At 31.5% G+C, this 23,739-nt stretch overlaps 4 protein-coding genes across 6 annotated transcripts; 2 read left to right on the top strand and 2 right to left on the bottom strand.

Moving 5' to 3' along the window:
- Positions 1-332: 332 nt before the first annotated feature.
- Positions 333-3,114, top strand: pr (6-pyruvoyl tetrahydrobiopterin synthase purple). Its single transcript, XM_089696684.1, has 4 exons — positions 333-568; positions 806-885; positions 1,597-1,742; positions 2,547-3,114. Exons 1-4 carry the CDS (start codon positions 501-503, stop codon positions 2,754-2,756), a joined length of 504 nt encoding a protein of 167 aa, XP_089552810.1. The 5' UTR covers positions 333-500; the 3' UTR covers positions 2,757-3,114.
- On the bottom strand, positions 2,985-13,692 carry bwa (alkaline ceramidase). 3 transcript variants are annotated; one of them, XM_089696682.1, is made up of 6 exons: positions 13,545-13,692; positions 13,309-13,432; positions 12,959-13,115; positions 12,538-12,637; positions 5,323-5,460; positions 2,985-4,475 (listed from the first exon to the last, which is right to left on the bottom strand). In XM_089696682.1, exons 2-6 carry the CDS (start codon positions 13,399-13,401, stop codon positions 4,154-4,156), a joined length of 810 nt encoding a protein of 269 aa, XP_089552808.1. In that variant the 5' UTR covers positions 13,402-13,432; positions 13,545-13,692; the 3' UTR covers positions 2,985-4,153. The 3 variants fall into 3 exon arrangements, with proteins under 3 accessions (XP_089552808.1, XP_089552809.1, XP_089552807.1); XM_089696683.1 differs by having other exon boundaries at positions 13,626-13,668; XM_089696681.1 differs by having other exon boundaries at positions 13,309-13,692.
- Positions 13,693-14,895: 1,203 nt separating this feature from the next.
- On the top strand, positions 14,896-19,379 carry LOC149487954 (uncharacterized). Its single transcript, XM_089696678.1, has 12 exons — positions 14,896-15,237; positions 15,435-15,532; positions 15,621-15,746; positions 15,823-15,931; positions 16,177-16,243; positions 16,347-16,408; positions 16,492-17,158; positions 17,297-17,333; positions 17,420-17,529; positions 17,860-18,381; positions 18,623-18,760; positions 18,837-19,379. Exons 1-12 carry the CDS (start codon positions 15,151-15,153, stop codon positions 19,061-19,063), a joined length of 2,250 nt encoding a protein of 749 aa, XP_089552804.1. The 5' UTR covers positions 14,896-15,150; the 3' UTR covers positions 19,064-19,379.
- Positions 19,380-19,447: 68 nt separating this feature from the next.
- On the bottom strand, positions 19,448-22,196 carry LOC149487953 (proteasomal ATPase-associated factor 1-like). Its single transcript, XM_089696679.1, has 6 exons — positions 21,967-22,196; positions 21,463-21,779; positions 21,026-21,242; positions 20,699-20,831; positions 20,228-20,392; positions 19,448-19,931 (listed from the first exon to the last, which is right to left on the bottom strand). The coding sequence occupies exons 1-6, from the start codon at positions 22,017-22,019 to the stop codon at positions 19,635-19,637; spliced, it is 1,182 nt and encodes a 393-aa protein (XP_089552805.1). The 5' UTR covers positions 22,020-22,196; the 3' UTR covers positions 19,448-19,634.
- Positions 22,197-23,739: the final 1,543 nt, after the last annotated feature.

Genomic DNA, 23,739 nt, shown 5'->3' with positions numbered 1-23,739 from the left:
TAGCCCGTTTAGCTGTAGACATAGCGAGCGACGTCGCGGGTTCGAGATAGTATTATTATAATTTAAAGTGAAGTGTTAGTGAAAGTGTATGTACATATGATGTTTCCATAACATTATGTTTGTAGGCTTGTCTTTCCTTGTTGTGTATGATTTTTACTTGTTTTTACACAGATTTTTACCGGTAAGTACCGGTTTACACGTTTACAACATTATTCAGGTAGATAAACGACGTCAGCCTCGGACGTCAGCTGTCAAATAACAAATTGAAATGTATTTGCACCTGTCAAGTGTCAACTATTTGCCAATTTGCCATGTGTCAATTAAACGGATCAGTCTGTCACTCAGTCATTCGGTGTTCTTCGTTAATTGATGTTGTATGTCGCTTTTTAATCTAGAACGCGTAACGTTTAAATTTTAACTTTTAAATTTTAAAACTATTACAAGAAATAAGTATATTGCAATTTTTTTTTAAACAGATTTCGTATCGTTCAATATTAATTATGTCTGCTTTACCCATCGTATCAATAACCAGAAGAGAAACTTTCAGTTCCTGCCACCGATTGCATAGGTAAGTTGGAAAATTAAATTATTAAATATTGTGAAATGTAATTTATTTGTCATTAGTTTAATAATAATTAAGATAAAAAAATCTCAAGTAATGTTATCGTTCAGTTATCGTCCACTAGTTTGTTATAGTATAATAATAATATGTTGAGTAAGAAATAGATAATAATTGTGACCAATAAGTTTTAACAATAATAATATATCCGCAATTCTTTATCTTTAACCTTTTATCTGCTTTTAGCCCTTTTTTAAGTGATGAAGAAAATAAGAAGCTGTATGGAAAATGTAATAATCCAAATGGACATGGTCACAACTATGTTGGTAAGTAATTAATTTATAATAATTTAGAATTGATACATAGTTGCGGTTAGTGTGATTACATGTAACTTGCTGCATTGGTTGATTGTGAATACTCAAGTAACTTTCTATAAACATTTACATGGTTGGTTGCCCAAGAATAATTTCTGATTGATAGACAATGTTCTATATACTCATACATTTACTACAATACATTAATGAGGATTATTATTATATTATATTATATTCAATCAACGGAAAATAATATTTTAAAATTTAATTTGTATTTACTCTTTTTTTTCAACATCGGTAAGTATATGGATAAGTTGAAAAATATTATATTTCATTACTTATCAACAATTTTTCGTAAACAGTTATTTATCTCATTCTTAATTAAAACTCATTATTTATAATTTATCATGCAAGGCATATGTTTAATAAACCAAGACATGCAATAAATTAATTTATGCACAACAATAAATTGTGTAAAACACTGATTATAATTCTTCTTATGTGCTGTGTGAACAATGAAGCTGTTTGACACTATCAATACAATTTCCTTTAAAGTTAATTTATATTTTAAAGAGTAAAATCATTAATAAAATACATAACCTATTTAACAGATATTCATCTTGATAGATTCAGAATTTCTATTATCTAATATTACAATGAATTAACATAACTGGCAGATAGATATTAGTTTTATAAGGTAGTTATGAATTAAATTGTTTTTAGTGCTTGTTACGGTAAAAGGACCAGTGGACCAGCAGACAGGGATGGTAATGAATGTGCATGACCTGAAACAGTACATGCAACAAGCTATCATGGATCCATTGGATCACAAAAATTTAGACCAAGATGTACCTTATTTTAAGGCTGTGGTAAGATATATTGCTATTATTTTGTTTGCTATAGTGAAAAGTACAAAGCACACTATTGTTTCGATCATTGTGCCTATAAAAATATAATATTAAACAAAAGCCCGCGTGCCGATCTATGGCATAGGTCGTCGTGATACTATAACACGAGCCTTTACTCCCTATTTAGCTACTGTCAGTGAAAGTCTTGTCAAAATTGGTCCAGTTGTTCTAGAGGTTAGCTGAAACAAACAGAGAGACAGACAGACAACAATTTAAGAAAATATTTTTTGGTGTATGTAGCTTAAAACGCAGTTATTTTAATTACAAACATTCTCCTAACTATTCATTGGTCTGTTACTCCTATATTATATAGTTATGTAATCTATGTAGATTATTAAGTCTAATGGGTAGACTGAATTTTTGCTAATACCTTGTATAATTAGTTAACGATTTATTAAAGTATGTGAATCATGATAATATAAAAACTCCAAATTTTAAATTGGTGAAATATTCGTAATATATTTTTATCTCCTTCATATTATGTAATGGTTTTATGAATAATGAATTGCTAACAGCAGTAAAACAACAGAAGCATCCCCTTATGTAATTATTATTCAATTGCTCGCTATATTTATATTACAAATCAATTTAATTGAGGTAGGTTAGATAATCTGTTTATTATTGTATCATTTGTATGGCTGCCTTGAAGAGATGTCAAGTTTTTATAGCTTTTCAATGTAAACAAGTAATGTTCATCCAACATTTAATAAATAACAACATCCTATTAATAAATAGGATCTACATACTATCTTTTGTGATTTGCAGGTGAGCACCACTGAAAACTTGGCTATTTTCATATGGGATCAACTTCAGAAGGTGATGCCGAAACCACTGCTTTTGCATGAGGTGAAAATATTGGAAACGGAAAAGAACCATGTTGTATACCGCGGAGGGACTACTTTCCCGCGCAAGAAATTCGACTCCTCTAGCTTACACCCTGGAAACCACAACCATGTCTCATCAGACTCTGATTAGACGTGCTGCAAACTTGGAAGGAAATTGAATCTATTATTTTTATATCCTATGGGACCATTCCATTTCATATTAGCTTAAGTGTTGCCAGATAACCTAGCATATATTTTTACAATTAAGGTAAAAAATATAATTATATATTTTTGAATCCTACTTATTATTCTTATGGATAACTCGCGATAATCAAGGGATTTGTTACGCGCACAGTAATGTTTAGAAGCTTGTTCTTGCCAAAATTATTTATCTGGTACAAGTTACACTTGTTATTCACATGAACACTATATATTAAGTAATAGCTTTCTTATGTACCATGTTAGATGTTATATTGAATCTGACTTTTAAATAAATTTTAATAAAAATACTTAATGTATTTTATTTTAGTCGTAACAAAAAGATAAATTAAAAGGTATGTTTCCATATATTGAGGAGAAATTAAAAACGAATTTGATTAATAGCAAACTATAAAATTTTATTAAGTAAGTAGGTATCTTATTTTACATTGTTGTCTTATTGATAATTTATAAAATATATTAATAGTGCACATAATTGTCAAATGCGTTTCAATTAATGCATGTGTATCACATAAACACTATTTAAATAATCAGAGATTTCCATCAAACATTATTATTTTAAAGAAAAACGACAAATAAAAATAATCAAATCAAATAGAATACAATTGAAAAACAGATCTTATTTCTATCAGTTGAAATACTAACACATTGCTTTTAATCACACTAAATTATAATTTAACGCATAATATATAACTATATGTATGTAAAACTATGCAGACTTAGTAGAACCATCACAATACTAAACAGCTGCTTTTCAAGCTAATACTTCATGTCATTTACGATGTAAAAAATAAAGATATAAATTTACCAGCTGGAACTAACAGCTAAAAATAGTTTTTAAATACAAGCATTAATAATTAGGAACAATATATGTATATATTATACACGAATTAAATATAAATGTATTGTTAAAACTTGACAACTTTAAAAAAACCCTAAATAATTAAAAGGTACACGCTTTGTCACTCTTAAAATTACTCATTGCACTCAATTTAAATTCTTTTAATCTAAACATCACAGATTGGCACTAAATACATAAATAATTACAAAAATACGTTACAACTCTATTTAAATAGGAACTACCTACAATGAGATTAATTTTATGTAGGCAGCAAAAATAGAAAATACATTAAAAATAAATTACAGTTTAAGTATGGTAAGTCGCTGTATACGCATGGACTGGCTAATCAATTTAAACAATCACATTACAATCAGTTACTTTATACAAAGCAAGAAAAAAAATCAACGACTTTATCAGGCATGTTCCATATAAATAAATAGAGTTATTATGTCCCAAATCCCAGATACCTTTCTTGTGTCAGTACTAAATTAAATGGCCAAATTATCGTCTTTCTTGCAAGGATGTTTAATAGTTATGTACGGCACACCCAACTCAAAATCGTTAATCGGCCAATACCGCAACTGGGGCTTTTGTTCCGGCCTCTCTTCGGATACATTGAAATACGCAAATAGCACAAGGGCTGTATAACTGGCAATGAATATTAGTATGTGCCAAGCGCCATGCATGTATGGGAAGTCGATATAGAGCCACGCATCGCAGAACATTCGGTCGATGATCCAACAGAACATGGCGAGGAGGCTGACGGCAACACAACGTAAGCCGAGGCGGTAAACACGCGCGCATTTTACTCTGGAACGATTGAGAAAATTAGGAGTGTCGTATTTTTTTTAATATATTTTTCAAAAGGCCCAAGAAATTTTAAAAGTAGTTAACGTTGCGTCAAGTTGTTCAATACTTCTTTCATAAATCAGTCTTTCGTATTCAGTTGTTTAAACCTGTAGCATGTTTATTGTATTTAACAATGTTTATGTAGGACATGACCTGACACAACGCCGATTCCCTGTTCCCATTGGCCATTAAAGACGGGGTTGTGGTCAAATGTTTGTCTATTGATTATAAAAAAAAATTTGTATAGACTGCAAATAAATAGCTGTTAATACATAGTTACAAAACGTTGCATAGCTTAAAATGTATCTGTTTATTGCACGCATAAATTAAATAAAAAACGTCTTTGTTTCTAAATAGATAAAGCAACAATTAATCGCCTTATTTTTAATGAACAAAGTTTATACACGCACACATTCATTCTTAATCGGTTTAGTTCTAGCACTCGTGTATTGCTACACGCAACTTAGTATTATATCATTACTATCATGAAAATGTAGGGTAATTTCGAAAATTATGATTTCAAGTTTGTGAATTCATTAATTTAACAATATAATTAAACATCGTCGATAAAAACATAACAGGTGAAATATTAAAAGCATCAATTTTCATAAAATTGTTTTGAATTACTTGCTATTGAATAACCATGGTGGTTACCATGATGTCTTAAAGCAGTATTAATTCCAATGTGGAATAATAACAGAGCTAGCGCCATCACTTTCCTACACTGCACTGGAAGTAATACTGCTTCAAGACATCATGGTAACATCGGTAACCCTCAAAACATTTTGTTGTATAGAAAAACACTAACCTTTTTAACTCTTTACATAAGAATCCCAGGGAAGGTAACGCTAGGGTCATTAGAGCAAAGGCGTTTGCTTTCGGGTGCATCACAAGAAATCCCGTCGACAACACAGAGAAAATGCTAGAATAGAATGCTAGCACTCTCCTGAAAATAAATAACATTTTTGTATATAAATAAAATGCCTGAATGCCCTTAAAATAATACAATTTTATCCCTCACATAAATGCAAACAATGGAAAGTTTTTTCTCTTACATTTCACACCATTGTGGATGTAAACTGTATACATGTACAGTGTACAATACAAATTACAATACATCAGTATTTAAATTTTAAAATATTTTCGAACTAATCTCAATGAATGTTGTTTGCAGCGGCGGCCTTACCCATTGCGAGGCTCCGGGCGGCAGGCCCTTTGCGAGGCCCTTTGCTCTTCGTGAAATGTATGTGATGCCAAAGTAGGTCTGGTTGTTTGGTTTAGGTATTTGTCATATTTGAGGAGAAATGATAAAGTTATACAAATGAATAAAATTTGAGTTTTAAAATAGATATTTATATATTTATACATAGAAAGATTTACCAAATTAACAAATACAGAGATGATAAATTTTAAAATTGATGTTTGCGGCTTTTCCTAAGGCTAAAATCTTTAATTAAAGCACAATAATCCAACGAATGAGCTACGTCATTTTCGACGATTTGATATATCGCTTAGTTGGTATTTAACGGCCTTCACCGATGCTACCCTGCATTCCCATCTAGTTTCAGAAAGTGGTTTCAGCGATAACGATTTGACATGAGCATTTAAAATAGCCCACCTCTGACTTGAGCCGGCAAACAGAGTGTACAACCTTTGTAGCAAACCAAAAAAAGATTTTGCTTGGACACAAGACGATGCTGCATCTCCTAGGATGAGATTCCAGCTATGACTCCCACATGGTAAAAAATAAGCAAGTGGATTAATTTCAAGAATACGTTTTTGAACACCACTTTTTTCACCGCGCATATTCGCACCATTATCATATCCTTGGCCTCTGCAGTTTTGCAATGATATACCTAACTGTTCTAATTCTGTGATTATATAATTAGTCAAACTCTCAGCTGTGGTTTTTTCAGCGGCTAAGAAACCAATAAAATGTTCTTCAATTTCAGCTGTATTTATATTAAAAAATCTTATAATAATTTAAAGTTGCTCAACACGAGAAACGTCGCGAGTACAATCAAGAATAATCGAGTAATATTTATTTTTTATTATTTTTTCAACAATTTAAGTCTTTACGTGACTATTGCCATTAATTGTATGAGCTCATTTTGAATATTTTTTCCGATGTAGTGGTCATTAATCGTCTTATCCTTAGTTAGACTAACATATTTCTGTAATATTGTATATATAGTAATTTTTTGAAAAATAAGGTCATAAAGAAGTTTCACTTCTTACGTGTGTACTCTAGTACACGCACATTTTCATTTTTTTAAATTTGCTTGGGTGGGTTGTTGCGCGAGGCCCCTGCAAGAGCGAGGCCCCGGGCGATTGCCCTGTTCGCCACCCCCTAAGGCCGCCGCTGTTTGTTTGTGAATATTGTATCATAATGGGACGTATAATTTATAAAATAAATGTATCCATGTCCAAAAGTTTTTATACATATTTTGTATTATTATTACAACCCCGCGTTATGTGCTAAGTGTGCTGTTAACAGTTTCATTATTAATAAATATTAAAAAAAGACACATTGTCATCTCAACTAATTTTCCGGTTTAGATTCAACCATTTCTAAAACGAAAGTAATAGAAGTTAATTTTACCGCTTGTTTATAAAGTGAAAACAGATATTATGTCAGTTTAATTTTACTGCTTACAAGATTAGGTGCTCTTAACCTATTCCGACGGGTATAAACCGCAAAACGTATTAAGACTAAGCCACAATGTTTTAAAGTAGGTCATTTTGTAACCCAGTATACAACGTTAGCAACTTGCCAACTAATATTAGGTAATGGATGCAATTTATATGATTTAATTAAGTGGCATCATACGGGTGAAATATTCTTGGTATTCTAACTACAAATTACAATATTGTATTATTATGATGAGTTAACCGAAGTACATTAGACACAGGTCGTTAATTTTTTTTTAACTACATAATTCATTCATTAAACCAATAGGTACCTACCTAGTTACCTATTGGTTTGTACTTTAACTACGTTCGGACGTTTCTTGCTTATTCTTTTATAAAAAACCGGCCAAGTGCGAGTCGGGCTCGCGCACAAAGGGTTCCGTAGCAGCAAATATAATAAATTACAGTTAAATCAACCTATCTCAAAAACTATAAGAGATACTTTGATCAAACCAAAAATCGTTGAAAGAGTTAATTAGCATGCATCACCTCTATTTTTTTTAGAATTTTATACCCCGTAGTTATAAAAATAGAGGGGGGGGGACATACTTTTTACGACTTTGAGAGCTGATATCTCAAAAACCGTTCACTTTAAGAAAAATGTTTTTTAGAAAACTTTATATCATTTTAAAAGACCTTTCCATTGATACCCCACACGGGTATGTACATCGAAAAAAAAAATTTCATCCCTCAGTTACATGTATGGGGGGCCCCACCCCCAATTCTTTTTTTTACTATTTAGTGTCATATTTTTGTAGCGGTTCATACAACACATATTCCCATCAAATTTCATCACTGTAGTACTTATAGTTTCCGAGTAAATCGGCTGTGACAGACGGACAGACGGACAGACGGACAGACGGACATGACGAAACTATAAGGGTTCCGTTTTTGCCATTTTGGCTACGGAACCCTAAAAAGGTTTCATTACATTTAAGCCGGTATTACAATTGAATACTTATTTCTACTAACAATGTAAGTATAAAACGCAATTCTAAGTAAAAGAAAAAACATTCTATGGGGCCTTGATTATTATCACTCGTGAGTCGTGACGTACATTCACTTACATAAAATAATTATGTAGGTACTTTTAAAAAAAATTGTTCGATAAACTCGCAAAATCAATGAGGTATTTTAGTATTCAAATGATTTTTTGGTTCAATAACAAATATTTTATTCCTACGCAGTACAGAAAAATATAAATATTTGAGAAGTTAGGTACTTTTCAGTGACAAAACATGGAGGAAGAATGAAATAAAACAAAATAAAATTAATTCTTTAAAATCTGAATCAAATATATAAGTAGACATTTATTTTGTTAAGGAAAATTTTATTGTTTTGTCATTCTTCATTCCATTCATCTTTATTCCACGATAGTGTACCTATACCCGGCGCATCGAATGATGATCCCTATGACACTGACAATTATTCTCAAGAGACAAACTTGTAATGGCGTCACCATTAAATTAGAAACGTATTGGAAGCGTCTAAAAATGGCATTTATTATTTTTTACGTAGCTTTTTGCCATAACAATGATATTCTGTTGGAATTATAACAATTCTTAACATTTACGAGAAATTATATCAATCTGACTTTACGTTTACGTCCTACAAAATTTACATCGTTGGCATTTATCGACTAGTGCGGAAAGTATCGATAAACAAATTTCGATAATGGAAACGAGATCACATTTTTTCCATGCTTAAGCTTCAGTTCATTCACTATTGAATGGAACAGAAGTTCGCAGCATAATTAATTAATTAATTACCGTTCGCGTTAATTTACTTACCTATGATAATATAAGTTTTTTAGACAAATTAAATGGGGGCTTCCATTTTCACGATAAAATAATATACACTGTGTTAAACGGGTTAAAAATTACGTGAAAATGATAAGGCGCATTTTTATGTTTTGGAAAACTTTCGTTTTACTTTAACCTACTTAATCTATGCAAAAAACTTAAATTAATACAACAACAACAATATAAAAGACGTTAAAAATTCATTTTATAATATTTATAAAAACATGTTTACCGACGTGGATGAATGCAAACCACGCCTTTGCCTATAAAATAGTAAAGTATCGACACGACCCATCATACGAGCAATCACTAAGACGAACTGTCATAGGGATCATCATTCGCCGCGCCGGGTATACCTTAACAAGGAACTTTAAATTATTTAATAAATTTTATTTCATAATTTGCTGAATTACGGTTATAAGTAACACAAATAAATGGTAAGATCGTAAATGTAAACATGGTCATTCTTCATGATAACAAAGTTTTTTTTTTCAAGGTTAATCCACAATGAAACGCGTCTATTACGACTCAATATCGTATCAAACATGTTGTTTTAAATAATAATAAGTAGATTAATTAGAATTTAGTTCAGGGAAATATCCTCAAACCTCATCTTGATATGTTTGCGAAGATTTCCCTAAAATTTAGGGAAATCTTCTAGGCTCTCTTTTTTAACTTTTTCCCGATTATATAATACTAGCTTTCCACCCGCGGCATCGCCCGCGCAATCAAAGAAAAACCCGCATAGATCCCGAAGGATTTCTAAGATAAAACCTATCCTATGTCCTTTCTCGGGTATCAAAATATCTCTATACCAAATTTCATGCAAATTGGTTCAGTAGTTAAGGCGTGATTGAGTAACAGACAGACAGACAGAGTTACTTTCGCATTTATAATATTAGTATGGATGTTAGGAGAATGACGACGTCACTTCCCGCCACGCAAACATCGGATTCAATATGTCCTTTTATGTGCACCCAATGCATAATATAATTGAAAAAAAAGTTAATCATGAGACATATTGTAATATTGATTCGTGATTTCGTAATAGTGATTCGTGGTCCCTGCTACCACATTAGCCATGTAATGAAATTAATTTTTTTAAATATTATTAAATGCTAAATTGTGTCATTTAATAAGTTCATAAATATCGGAGCGTCAAGCAACAAATTCCTTTATTGTAATCGATGTGAAAAAGTGAAATCGATTTCAATAGGGGAAATTTTTTGTGTGTTACATCATAATTATAATTGGGTAAACCCTTAGGTAAACCAAACGGTCTATTTATTTAAATTCTGGCGTAGCGCCTGCTATGTTTTTGGGCTCTTTACTCTTTAGGTCCAGATCCAGATTTGATTCGAACTCGAGTTACCTTTCTTGAAGTATTTATTTGTTATTACCTAGATAAAATACATTTGAGATATTATAACTATCACCACAGATGTAAGTCGTTGTAGAAGCTAGTCTATCACGTTCGTTTATTCGGCTATTACCAATTCTTCTCACGCTTGGCATCAAAGGCCGTACAGAATGACCATATCTTATCAGCCACGCGCCTCATTGTAGGCCATTACCCAATTCAAAGGACGTCAAATCAAATGGCTCATGTTATTCTATCACAGTACATTTGCACTCAACGTACTTAGAGCTCTTTATCGTGATAAGAATACGCCCTCGTAGTACCTACTCACTTTGTTTACGACAAACCCTTGTTTCTTTCGAGCTTGTAATTGTGCGAATGTTTGATATTTCTGTACTACTTATTCTACTCTTCTTAGAAACAGATGCTACTATGATATGATTACTGTCTACTTAGGTATAATATTATAGGTAATTATTAAGTATGCGAAAATAAAAGGAAATCGTGGAGTATGGATGGATTACGATTAAGTTATTAAAATCATTTTAATTAATTATTATAAATACTAAGTACTATATTCAAGCGTAATTGTGTTAACCTTGAACATTTAATATCCGTTACCTTCTTACTTAGTGTTAAATTTTCCATAAATATTTCAAATTATTATGAAGATTAAATCCATATCGAAACAAAATTCATATTTTTAATTATTAAACTACTTTCGTAATTAAGTCTTCTAAATAATAATTACGTGACATATTTTGTTCTACAAGATTGTAACTTCATCGAGCGAGAGAATTTAAGATATACAAGTATGTATACTTAATGTCAGATACATATTTCATTGTTATTTAACCTTTGCACGTGTTATTTCAACGGTTCAAAGCTTTTACATGTTGGGTTGATTCATGCAGCGCGCATAAAGAATCGTTCATCAGAATTATTTAACACATTATCATTGTATTCTATGATCATATAATATTATATAAAGCAACATTATGTAACTTTAAACAGAGATTTGATTTTTTATTTTAATAATCTTTAAAAAAGAATCAGCGACATTCCTGGGGTAGGAGGTACCCTAATCTAATCGTAAAATAGGACCAAAAAATTTCCTATGAAATCACGTCAATCGGTTTATCGATTAACAAAATACACGGATATATATTATGTTACCGATATAATATGTTGCCGATATCAAATAAGTAATAGTCTGTTTGTATACCAAAAAAAAACTCATCAATATTCGCCCAGTATATTTTGCGTTAAACCACAGAATACATAATAGTAGCTAAACGCTACAGAACGGACACTCTCCGCCTCCCGTCAAAATTAAACTTACCTCACCCCCGCGCGATCAGACATAAAATGGGCCATATTTTTCTGCAAGGACGATACGCAACGAAGATTGACAACATTAATCAAATTGACTTAAAGTAATTTTATTATTTTGGATTTGTGATTATCGTTTTTCGTAGAAAATGGTTAGATATTGTGCTGTTTACGGATGAATTTCATCAGAAAAACGCGAATTTTTTTTTACGCTAGTCACAAATGTGCCAACCATAAAGCGTTAACACACACATTTGCAGTCTCTACAGTGTGACTGTCAAAACGATCATTTTGTATGGAGTGTCCGGGGTGTGGTTAAACCCCGACAACAGACAGTTTTATTATACGAATTAGTTATGATAAGTAGATATAGTTACGATAACGTAGTTTTCGAAGATATCATATTTCGACTAAAGGAACGTAATTTATTAAGATGCGTGTAGCTGAGGCCCAATATCCAAAAGGACATGATAGAATGGTTTTAAAAATTGTGTTGTTGTTATTATTTATTGGGGCCACTAATGTCTTGAAGTCATGAAGAATGTTTAAAATCTTATACTTAGCTTAACTGTCAAAACAGGTCTAAAGTAAAATTTCAAAACTAAAAGAAATTTATTAAATTTATTTCCTAAACTGTATAAATCAATTGATGTTTGTAAAACATTACTTAAATAAGAGTAGTACTCATACCATGGTGTGCTAATTATAATTCGTAATTACGTGATTAATAAAAAAAAGATTAAAGTGAAAATATTATGTTAAGTAAATATAATATTACTTAACATAATATATAATAATATATTTACTTAACATAATATTTTCACTTTAAACAACTCACCTGTTGCCACCTAAAAATTTTGGGAAATATCGCTTCGGTAAAAACATTGCAAATGCAGCCATGAACACCCATAATATTGCAAGTTCATCCAGCAATTGTCCTAAAACAACATAATAATTAATATGAAGAAATATAAATACAAAGTTAAAATACATAATAATTAATAATAAGAAGAAAAAAAGCACAGAATTCAACAGGTTCAATGTTCAGAAAACTGGTTTGTGTTTTATGAAAAAAAAGGTCCAAGGATTTTGACCCTTTATGATTAAAAATAGGAGGAAAATACCCTCATAGGAGGCCCGTGTCCCAGCAGTGGGAATGTATATGGGCTGATGATGATGATGATGATGATTAAAAATATGAGTATTGTCAAACTGCACATGGTTTAAATTTTAATAATTAAGTAAAACTTGATACTTACCCACTAAACTTAGAGTTGCATGGAAATATGCTGAACTTATTCCAACAACCATCAATAGCACCCACAAAATATTAATAGCTGGATTGAAAAATTTAGCATATCCTTGGAAAAGGTGTATCAATACTGGCGGAAATAAAAAGAACAGTACATTGCTAACCTGAAATTAAAACATTTATTTAATTATGTTAATAAATTATTGTATTTTTTATCGTACCACAGATTGAATTATTCATAATAAACAAGTTCTACGTCAAAACACGAGCATATAAGGTTTTGAGCTCAAATATAAATACGGCGCATTAAAATAAACTCAGGCCCATAAGCCAAAAAAAAGTTAAAAATAAACATACCGTATTAACAAATTCTGCTATCATAGGTGTAATGGAATAATTCGATTCACACCAATCCACAGGTGAGCTGCCACGTTCCAAATGCGACCACATCTTGGAAATATATTCTTTGTTTTAAAACTCGCTGTTGTAAAAAATAAAATAATGTAACTTAGCGTAACCGTACTCGATGTAAAGGGTATTGAACTTGATTGTTGTGTTGAAAAAACAATGTAATTCAGAAGCAAAAAGCGCACCTTTAAGTCTGAAATTTCGCCAATAACAAATTTTAACAGACAAATTCACTGGAAATACTACGTGCAGACGTATCCACATACAATTATTGAATGAATCGCGCAGAAATTACAATGAATCATTGACTATAACATCGTGTTTGTATTTTGATACGAACCTTTCAATTTATCAACAACAAAGTGACGTTGACATTGCGTTGACTTTTCGCAACAAGTGACAAAATATGACACGAGATATGACATCACTATGACATCGTTGAGGCCGACATAGTATTGCCAACATAAAATTATATCCTTTGCTCTATTTATTTTATCATAAGATCTAAAAGTTTACATAATCGATTTTGCAGACGTCTTGTTTTATCTCGATGAAATTAATTTTAAAGGAATGCAAGTTATTCAAGCTGAGGGGGTTCGCAATGGATTAGCAATAAGTTTTCTCAAAAAATTTACCATGCAGCTATTTAATTTTTACACACAATCATTATCTAGAAGTTATTCAAGCTGTCTTTATTAGAAACATAGTATACCTAACTATTAACTTAACATGTAATGCAATAAAATATAGGAGATATTTAAAACAATTATCCATAAATTAAGAAAATGCAATTGCCTACATCTTCTCCATGGCCAAACAGATTCGTTTTATTTAATACAAACACACCAAATTTCTCGTACAATGTACTCAAATATTACTAGAAAATAAGTTTTTCATATACTACTATACTATAATACATGATTCTTAACTAAGTAATTTATTACTTAGTTAAGAATCATGTATTATGCTAGTACATCCGGTAAAACTTCTGGTCAGTACTTATTAAAATATGTAGATATTAACTATTAATTGATTTTATTAGAGCTATTTGCAAAGAGATTTGAGAGCATGATCAAATTCTAGATTCCGAATAATATTTGTTACTTTATTCCATCATCTCGTTTAATTGTTTGTATTTATCGGAAGTTGATGCAGTTCTAACAAAACGATTATAATTTTTAGTTCACTCTGACACAGAAGGCATAGAATTCACTGATTTCTGGAGTAACATTAGTATCGACAAAGAAGTTTTAAGAGGTGTTAAACTGAGAGAAGTGAAACCAACAAAGTCTCTAATGAAAGAACATGTGCCTATAGACGTTAATTTCGATATTAAAACAACGTCCGTCAAAAAGCTTTACCGGAAGTAATTTAACACTTTGTATTAATTTTCTATAGAAACCATGTAGAGGCGATTGGCTGATAATAACCCTAAAAATCATAAATATCGCTAGTGTAGAATAATTAGGGTCTACCAAAATATCAATAAATTTTTGCGTTAAAATGCATCGCTTTTTCAACAGCCATCAAAACGCAGAGCAACACCTTCAACATCAATCTAGCTAAAGAGATAATAGGCTTTGTCATCAATTTCCTTTTGACGAGAACTTGATTGATTGATTTATTCTATATTTCAGAAAGGCTGAAACCAAATCCGCTCTCCGAAATAATCGTAGCCTTCTATCGTGTTGTAACTCATTTCGTTCCTCAACGCTTCCACGAAGTCATGGCACTCACCGCAAACGCAACAAATATAACAGCAAGAGCAATAAAAACAAAAATAGGTGTCCTATGAGAATAGCTGAACTTGCTGCTCCTTCAAAACGTCATTGTTTAGATACATGGAGACATAAAGGCAACATGCTTCCAGACTTCATGGTAAATTATTCGGAAATTTGGGTAATATCATAAAGTGCTTATGATAGACTGATAGCTACAGTTAAATCAAAGCTGTAAATCAATTTATAAAAAAGGGATATCCCCTTACAAAATATTGTTCATTGATAGTGTAAATGCATAATGCTTACATTGCAAAAATAATAGATGTATTAAGTATTAAGAAATAATATTTTAAGGCCGACAGATTACGAGAGCACGTTATGGATCAAAAACCACTAGTTCCTATTAGTGATGCAATTAATTGTTTTAAATCACGAAATAGGAAGAGAACAAGGTACATGACACAACAATAACTAAAATCATGTTTTTTTAATAAAAAATGATTTCAATAATATTAAAATAACATATTTTGCTAAGCACAGGACAAGAGATGCAGATACAACAATTAAAGAGAAAAATTATAACAAGACCAAACTACTATATGCACTATTTGGATATGAAATACATAACAAATTGTTAAAACCTGTTCAAACAATATTAAACCCTGAGTATGTACGATATTAAAACACATACATAAGGCTTAAAAAATACAGATTCAAAATTAATCATTTAATGAATTTTCAGATTACGAAAACTTTCGGAAATTATAAATACCGAGATCTCTAAAATTTTACGTAAAAAAAATAGAACAAAAGTGATTAACCATAAAATACAAAGTGAAATAGCAGATAAGGTACAATAAAAATATACCTACCACTAAAAGTAATTTTTTATCATTTAAAAAAGAGTGTGTGTCGAGCACATGTGTCAGAAGTGAAACTTCTTTAACAAGAACAAGATTCAAAGACACCACAATCGTCGCCTTACTCCATGACGTTACGGTATTGCCATGACGCCACCTTGAGATTTTACTCTAGAAATACCTAAAGAAGTTTCACTTCAAAAATTTAGATCGTTTACTTGAATTGAATTGAACAGGTAACAATTTGGATAACGTCTATCTTAGAAGAATCTTCGATGAAGCTCATGTTGGATGATTATCAAGGTGAATAATAAAAAAATAATCTTTTCATCGATACTTATACATATAATATTTTTTAAGTTCATGTAATATTCCTTTATGAACTGTTCTCTGATAATAATTTTAGAATTAGAAGAGTTGGAAGGACACATATGGGATATAATAGACGAAATTTTGGACGCAGTTGCGGTAAGAGCTCAAAACAATTGATAATGCTTAGTAATTTTCATTTAAATCAAAAGAAATTCAAATGAACTTTTATTTTATTTTAGGACACCTGTAAATCTGAAAGTATATCACTAGTGGAAAACAATATTAGTTCAAGAAGCAATAGCTACATATCGGTTTCTACTAAAAAATCTAGTCTAACTTCTGGTATTCAAGATGAAGGTAGTATTCACGATGACATAAGAGAACTATTAAATGAAATATCGAGTATTGCTATTCCTGAGATTAATGAAGAGATAATCAATAAAAATCAATCAGATGAAATAAAAGGAAACGGCGAAATGGTCGCTTTGATTTTATCTAATCTTATTGATCAAGCTGCTGGCGATTCAGAGAATGAAATAAGTTTAGAAAAATTTACCGCATCCTTAATCGACACCATTATAGACACGATTTTAAGAAAAAACAATAGTTTTGACGATATTATACCTGTTACAAACGAAAGTCTTATTAATGCCGAATCTGTTGAGAAGATGGACGTAAAAAGTGAAACGTATGACAAATTAAACGTAACAAAAATAGAAGATGATGCGTCGGCAAAGGACCATGCTTTCGAAGAGCAACCGACAAACGTCAAGGAAAAAGAGTCAAAAAGCGATGATAATATAAAAATTCATGAAATAAAAACAGAAGAAGACGTCAACCAAGCAAATACATCTGAAACTACCGACGATGCTTTTAAAAAAGTAAAATTTTCTGATATCCATATCGGTAATTACATATATGTAGTAAGAAATATTGTAATCGATTTAAATTAGCTTGGAAATATTTATTCAATTCTTACACTTTGCATATTAAACTTTAATATCATGTAGGTAGATTTAATTAAGGGTCCAATTTTATTTTCAGATATAAAACATAAAATCATACCAAAAGAAGAAGAAAGGTAAGAATATTTAACTATGCAAGATATTAAATATAGGTATTTCTTTTAATTTCAAAACTATTTTAAATCTGTTATTTTCTCGATAGCTATGATGACGCTGTAAACGTAAATACTTCGGAAAACTATTTTTCACGAAACGATTCTAGGGCTTTTCGTAGAAATATTAATTTTGCCCCGCCAAATCATCATCTCATCAGTAAGTAATAAAATCTACATATTATACTAGCTTTCCGCCTGCGGCTTCGCCCGCGTTTTCAAAAAAAAACCCGCATAGTTCCCGTTCCCGTGGGATTTCCGGGATAAAACCTAGCCTATGTCACTCAGAAATGATGTAGCTTTCCAACAGTGAAAGAATTTTTCAAATCTGCCAAGTAGTTTCGGAGCCTATTCAATTCATACAAACAAACAAACAAAAAATCAAACCTTTCCTCTTTATAATATTTGTATAGATGAAATGACATTACCAGTGTTGATGAAGTTTTAGTTAATTTGATGATAAAATACTGAAAAACTTTTTCAAATACAGGTGAAGCGGACGAAATTTGGCCTGAAAATATCTTGCCATTAACTGCAAAGCTTTCAGCTTCAGTAAGCAAATCAGTTACTTCCTTGGGTTTTATAATAGAATCAGAAGAAGTAATCACTTCGCCGGATCCAAAACTAAGAATAGAAAGCGAAAAATCATTGGAAGAAGAGATTGTTGCGGAGTTATCGAATTTAACTGACACAAAAATGGAAAACTTTGAGGAGTTATATACTAGTTTCTCTCCTGAACTAAATTCTTTAGATGCAGAACATAACGCAGGTGATAATAATAATAATATTCAATTGATTGAATTTGGTGAAGAAATAAACACAGAAAGGATTAAAGAATTGAACAACGAGAAAGAGATTCAAATGAAGATCAATATTCTCCAGAATTTAAATCTATTCACTCTACCTATAATTGATATTCACTCTGAAATACAAGAATCATATTTGAAAAAACTCGTTACGAAAGAGAAAGGAATACAAACAAAATTAACCGATGACAAAAAGGAAAAGCAAGGTATACAAATTTTAAATATAAAACAATTTTACTATTGTTGAAGCATATAAAGCGGCAACTGCCATACAAACATTATCACGTATTAAAGTGATTCGTCAAAATATATACCATAAAATAAGGTAGTCGCTAATAATTGTGAACCTACGGTCGTTTTTGGAAAGTAGTTTGAAAAAGTATGTTTACCTGTTTTCGAACTACAATTTACAAAAATTAATAAACTAATAATTCGCGTAATTTTCAGTTCACAAGCAATTAAAATTACGACAACATGATCTCCGAATATGGTGTAAAGGCCTAGAGAATGTGATGTTTAATTTAGAAAATTGGCTATACTGGATTGAAAATACCCATACTCATGTAGCTAATTTGCGAAATAACGGTATATGATAAAAAAAAACAAGGTATTATAAATAACTATAATAGGACATAATCTATAAGTTATACCTTCCTTTCAGCTGTTATTAGTACTTCCCGAAAAATGAAAGAGGAAAACTTGAAAAAGTGGATAAAATTGAAGGAAAACATAGACTCTGATGTGAAACTATGGCTTAAATTAAACCAAAGACTCGTTATTGGTTTGAATAGCTATAAAAATTATTATATGAAAAGGACAGTAAGTGCTGATTTACATGAGATTTTCCTTCACGATCATTTGAATAACAAATTTGCAATGCCGAATTAAATTAGTATTGTTTATTAGTATTCCAATGGCAAGGCCTTAATCCTTGTTGTATAATTAATGTCAATCAATTACATCAAATTGCGTCACTACACCTTGTTGCCTTATTGGAATGTCTTTTGTTATAAAATTATGAGAAAACGGGACTGTTTAGGAAAGTAATTAAATATTTAATTACACTCACCATAGCTACAGCTAGCTTACAGTCACCATATGGTGACCGTAGGCTATCTTAAATGGAATTGCGTATAAGTTCAATTGATTCTGTCTGCCTGTTCAATTGTAATATTTATAAAGCCTGTACTACAACTACTATAAACAAAAGATAAAGTTCCTATAACTTTAAGACCATTAGAATAAGGATTCAAATAAAAATCTTCTGCCATACTTACTTTATACTGTATTTCAGATAAAGACTCCATATCCTCAACAAGGATTATGTCTATGTTATAATGCATTTTAGTTTCTGCTATCTGATATCACATACATTGACATAGAAAGATACATCGCAAGATATGAAAATGCAATATAAATATTAGCACAAAATATGTGTTTCACTTATTTACACCTAGAGTCACTTAAAGTGTACACTTAGTTGATTATAATCGTATTTCCTCACGTTGGTGTCACGGCAGCCGACGAAGATCCATTTCCCATTGAATGATACATCTCTAATGCCATCACAATCAGATCCTGTTAACTGAACCCTTATGGTTTCATGGCCTTCGTTTAAAGACAATACAGTGCAGTTTCCGTCCTGACGCCCGACAACGTATAAGTTGTTTGTTAGGTTTGCGAGGCATAAAATAGGGCTGGCTGATTCGTGTATTTCTTTGATTATTTCACCGTTTTCCAATTTCATGTGTATGATCTGAAATGGGAATATAAATTTTTATTTAAGAGTTATGTAATTATATGATGTACATATTATGCTTAAAAAAAATGTTGTGTGGTTTTATGAAACCACGGTAAAAGTGAAACTGTTCGAACGGTTCCGAACACTGCTTTGTGTAGCGCATGTCGCGTGACGGTCGACGGTCGATACACGCGACATGCGCTACACAGACCAAAAAGTTTGAGACGATGTAATAAAAATTTCACTTTAAAAATTGTGATAAATTTTCAAGCATACATAAACAGTTATAAATGTGATTTTTCTTTAATTACCTTTCCATCAGCACATCCAACAATGATTGTTTGATCGACCACAATACAGGCATTGCAGGCGGATTCTAATTTTTTCCGATAAATCTGCTCCCTTTTTGCAACATGTGCAGCTGTTACCGTGCCACTCTCACAACCTATTACAAGTATCTTATTCCCTGTTCCAATCTAAAAAGAACAAATTAAAAAATATATTGATTATTATAAACCTTGTAAATAGTTAGATTACATGATGAAGTTCAGCATTATCTTATTTAGTTTACTAAATAGCATGATTTCAAAAAAGGATTATTTTAGTATTTCATTATATTATGTACTTTTTTTCAGAGCCATTAAATTATAAAAAGTGTTAAATTACATTTTCTGACATTTGATAGCTACTAGAAAGGGAACAAAGTTTCTTTTAAAGAAACATGCTAATGTTACTCATAAAACTATCTTTTTCTGTTTGAACCAGAAAATATAATTAAGTACCTCTCTATCATTCCCAACTGCCACTTCTTCTTGTGCGATACCAAGAGCACAGCAATTGATGGGGCCCTGGTCTTTAATCACATCATCCAAACATTTTGATTCACCAACATCCCACAATTTTGCAGTACCATCCCTATAAACAAAACATTATTAATATTTATATGGTTTTATATTTATATCTAGCTTCAGGAGCTTTATGCAGACAAAATATTGAATACTTTTGTAATATCTAATACTTACTTGAAATTGCAAAGCAACAATGTGCCACTGAGATGATTTCGAAGCATAGTTACTAAAGATGAGAATCTTAAATTAAAAAAAACTTACTTGCTAACAGTTATAACATTTCTTCCCTTTTCAATAATGCAGACATCCATAACAGCCATAATGTGGCCTTTTAGAGTCACTGGGTTAATTCCAGATTGTGCTGACCAAATTTTGGACGAACCATCCGCCCCAGCAGAGATCACAACTATACCAGATGGAAAGAATCTGCATTTATATATTGGTCCTCCATGACCCTTCAAATCAAGTATTTGATCACCTGAAAATTTTGACGAATTAATATAAAATAGATGTGTTTATGTTTATTTAATGGGACATCAGAGAGAATATTAGTGGAAACAAAAACTAAAAATTAAATCACCAAAAAAGGGAAAAATCAAACAACGTAAAAATTCTGAATGAATTTTCATTAATCAAGTATAATATCCAAGGCCTGTAAGTGTAGTGCCATACTAAAGAAGCTACCTGTTGCTACATACCTGATCTATTATCCCAAACTAAAAGCTTGTCATCTTCACATGATGATACAGTTAAGAAGTTATCTGCTGCACATAGTGAGATAATTGCTTTCTTGTGGATATTATGTACTTTTGTTGGAGCCACAAAAGCTACCTTTAAGCCAGATTCAAAATGTCTTAAAGCAAGACTTAGGTTTGAATATGAAATTAATTGGAAAGTATCTGGAACATGTAGCTTAACTTTTACTTCAGATTTGTCAAGGGATGCTGATATCTTATCATGTATACTATTCACATTCAAATATTTTGAGGATATCCATGCTTTACCATGCGGCAATCTGCAAAATAAATATGAATATTAATTTTTAAATTCAGATTTTATTCTTCGAAAAAGATTAGGAGTATGGTAAAATTGTATGGGCTCTACAAAGTTTAAGAGTTCATTTTTTGTAATGCCAGTCGTTTGTAAGCACAATATAAGTTGCGTATATAGGAATTCTAAGTAAAAATAGAGATGGGAGTCACCTTAGAACGTCATTCCAATCACATTGGATATTAACAACCGGCAAATTAGACATATTTGTTTATTATCACTTCTTCACTAACACAAGTAGCAGTTTAGTGTTTTCATAATATTTGATATTGGCAAGATATCGTTTATTTTCACTGATCACATTAAATTTAATAATTATAACATATGTTTATCATAGAAGAATAAATAAACAACTAGGTACCAAGTACCAATCTAGACAGTCTACAAGTGATTGGTGAACTGTCACTTGTCTGATGAAGTCTCGGAGCAATTATGCTACGGCCACACTACCTTACCGTCTACCGGGCTGTTACCGCAATAATTATGGCAATAAATTACCGTATATTACTGCATGAACTGGTGTGGTTACACTACAGTTTACCTAGATATGTCGGTAATTATTGGCATTTACCGCAGCAAAAAAAATATTATAATATGGTTTCTGTAATAATTCATCAAGGATTCTTTCTTTTTAAAAAGGATTTTTTCTTTTTCAAATCATCTATTGTACTTGAAAATGATAAATTTTGTTTGATCCGATGCCACGCATCATTGTGTACACTGCGATGTTTATAGTTCTTCTGTTGGGTATCCCCAAGATCCCAAAGAGAAGAATTCCAAGAATTCCAAAAATTTGCGCCATCGAGCGCTTTTTCATTTGACCACTCCATGTCGGTCGATACGTGCGTCGCCGGTGAGCTCATATTGCACATTGGACTAACGGTAGTGTGGCCGCATACGCAATAATTACGGCGGTAATCTTCTTTGATGTGCGAAAGAATACCGCCGCCGGAGCTATTGCCTACCGCCATTTGTCATATTGATTGGCATTGTAGAATTATGGCCATAAGTCGTGGTTACACCTAGGTGTAGTATAATACTACGGCCACACTACAGTGATATGCCAATAATTATTGCCACAACTTTAACAACACCTAGGTGTAACCACGACTTATGGTCATAATTCTACAATGCCAATCAATATGACCAGTGTGCAATATGAGCTCACCGGCAACGCACGTATCGACCAACATGGAGTGGTCAAATGAAAAAGCGCACGATGGCGCAAATTTTTGGAATTCTTGGAATTCTTCTCTTTGGGATCTTGGGGATACCCAACAGAAGAACTATAAACATCGCAGTGTACACAATGATGCGTAGCGTCGGATCAAACAAAATTTATCATTTCCAAGTACAATAGATGATTTGAAAAAGAAAAAATCCTTTTTAAAAAGAAAGAATCCTTGATGAATTATTACAGCAACCATATTATATAGGTATTAATTATTAACTAATATTTTTTTTGCTGCGGTAAATGCCAATAATTACCAACATATCTAGGTAAACTGTAGTGTAACCACACTAGTTCATGCAGTAATTTAGACGGTAATTTTATGCCATAATTATTGCGGTAACAGCCCGGTAGATGGTAAGGTAGTGTGGCCGTAGCTTTAGAGGATGAAGTGATGAATGATTTTCCGGATTTTCCGAATTTGCAAAATTTTTTGACAGTTTACAGATAGACAGATAGAAAATACTTCTATAATTTTCTTCAAACCCGATTATAGGCAAAAAAGGCCAATATATTTCTAAATTTTAATATGTCGATATTATAGATGTGTCGATCTATCAGCTATTTATCCATTGTTGCGATGTGGACTACAAACAGAAATTGACATTACGTACATTTTAATTCGCAGATATCTAATATAAAATACATACAAAATTTTAAACAAATCCAGGTTGCAGGTACAATTATATATCAA

This window comes from Colias philodice, chromosome 6, assembly GCF_061535455.1.
Source record: "Colias philodice isolate Cphi_HAF_F1 chromosome 6, ilColPhil1 Martin Lab GWU primary, whole genome shotgun sequence".
In the NCBI taxonomy this organism is placed as follows: Eukaryota; Metazoa; Arthropoda; class Insecta; order Lepidoptera; family Pieridae; genus Colias; species Colias philodice.
Note: the sequence above shows the minus strand (reverse complement) of the source record. Positions and strands in the feature narration are given on the sequence as shown.

What these genes read in the sequence shown, in the direction of transcription:
- pr (XM_089696684.1), top strand. Translation starts at nt 501, where the DNA reads ATGTCTGCTTTACCCATCGTATCAATAACCAGAAGAGAAACTTTCAGT. An exon ending in ACATGGTCACAACTATGTTG is followed by an intron (nt 886 to 1,596) that starts GTAAGTAATTAA and finishes AATTGTTTTTAG; the next exon opens with TGCTTGTTACGGTAAAAGGA. An exon ending in TACCTTATTTTAAGGCTGTG is followed by an intron (nt 1,743 to 2,546) that starts GTAAGATATATT and finishes TGTGATTTGCAG; the next exon opens with GTGAGCACCACTGAAAACTT.
- bwa (XM_089696681.1), bottom strand. Translation starts at nt 13,401, where the DNA reads ATGTGGTCGCATTTGGAACGTGGCAGCTCACCTGTGGATTGGTGTGAA. An exon ending in TGCAACTCTAAGTTTAGTGG is followed by an intron (nt 12,638 to 12,958) that starts GTAAGTATCAAG and finishes ATGTTGTTTTAG; the next exon opens with GACAATTGCTGGATGAACTT. An exon ending in TTATGTAAAGAGTTAAAAAG is followed by an intron (nt 4,476 to 5,322) that starts GTTAGTGTTTTT and finishes CAATCGTTCCAG; the next exon opens with AGTAAAATGCGCGCGTGTTT.
- LOC149487954 (XM_089696678.1), top strand. Translation starts at nt 15,151, where the DNA reads ATGAGAATAGCTGAACTTGCTGCTCCTTCAAAACGTCATTGTTTAGAT. An exon ending in CGAAATAGGAAGAGAACAAG is followed by an intron (nt 15,533 to 15,620) that starts GTACATGACACA and finishes TGCTAAGCACAG; the next exon opens with GACAAGAGATGCAGATACAA. An exon ending in ATTTTCTGATATCCATATCG is followed by an intron (nt 17,159 to 17,296) that starts GTAATTACATAT and finishes TTTTATTTTCAG; the next exon opens with ATATAAAACATAAAATCATA.
- LOC149487953 (XM_089696679.1), bottom strand. Translation starts at nt 22,019, where the DNA reads ATGTCTAATTTGCCGGTTGTTAATATCCAATGTGATTGGAATGACGTT. An exon ending in GATTGGAATGACGTTCTAAG is followed by an intron (nt 21,780 to 21,966) that starts GTGACTCCCATC and finishes TTTATTTTGCAG; the next exon opens with ATTGCCGCATGGTAAAGCAT. An exon ending in CAGTTGGGAATGATAGAGAG is followed by an intron (nt 20,393 to 20,698) that starts GTACTTAATTAT and finishes TGTTCTTTTTAG; the next exon opens with ATTGGAACAGGGAATAAGAT.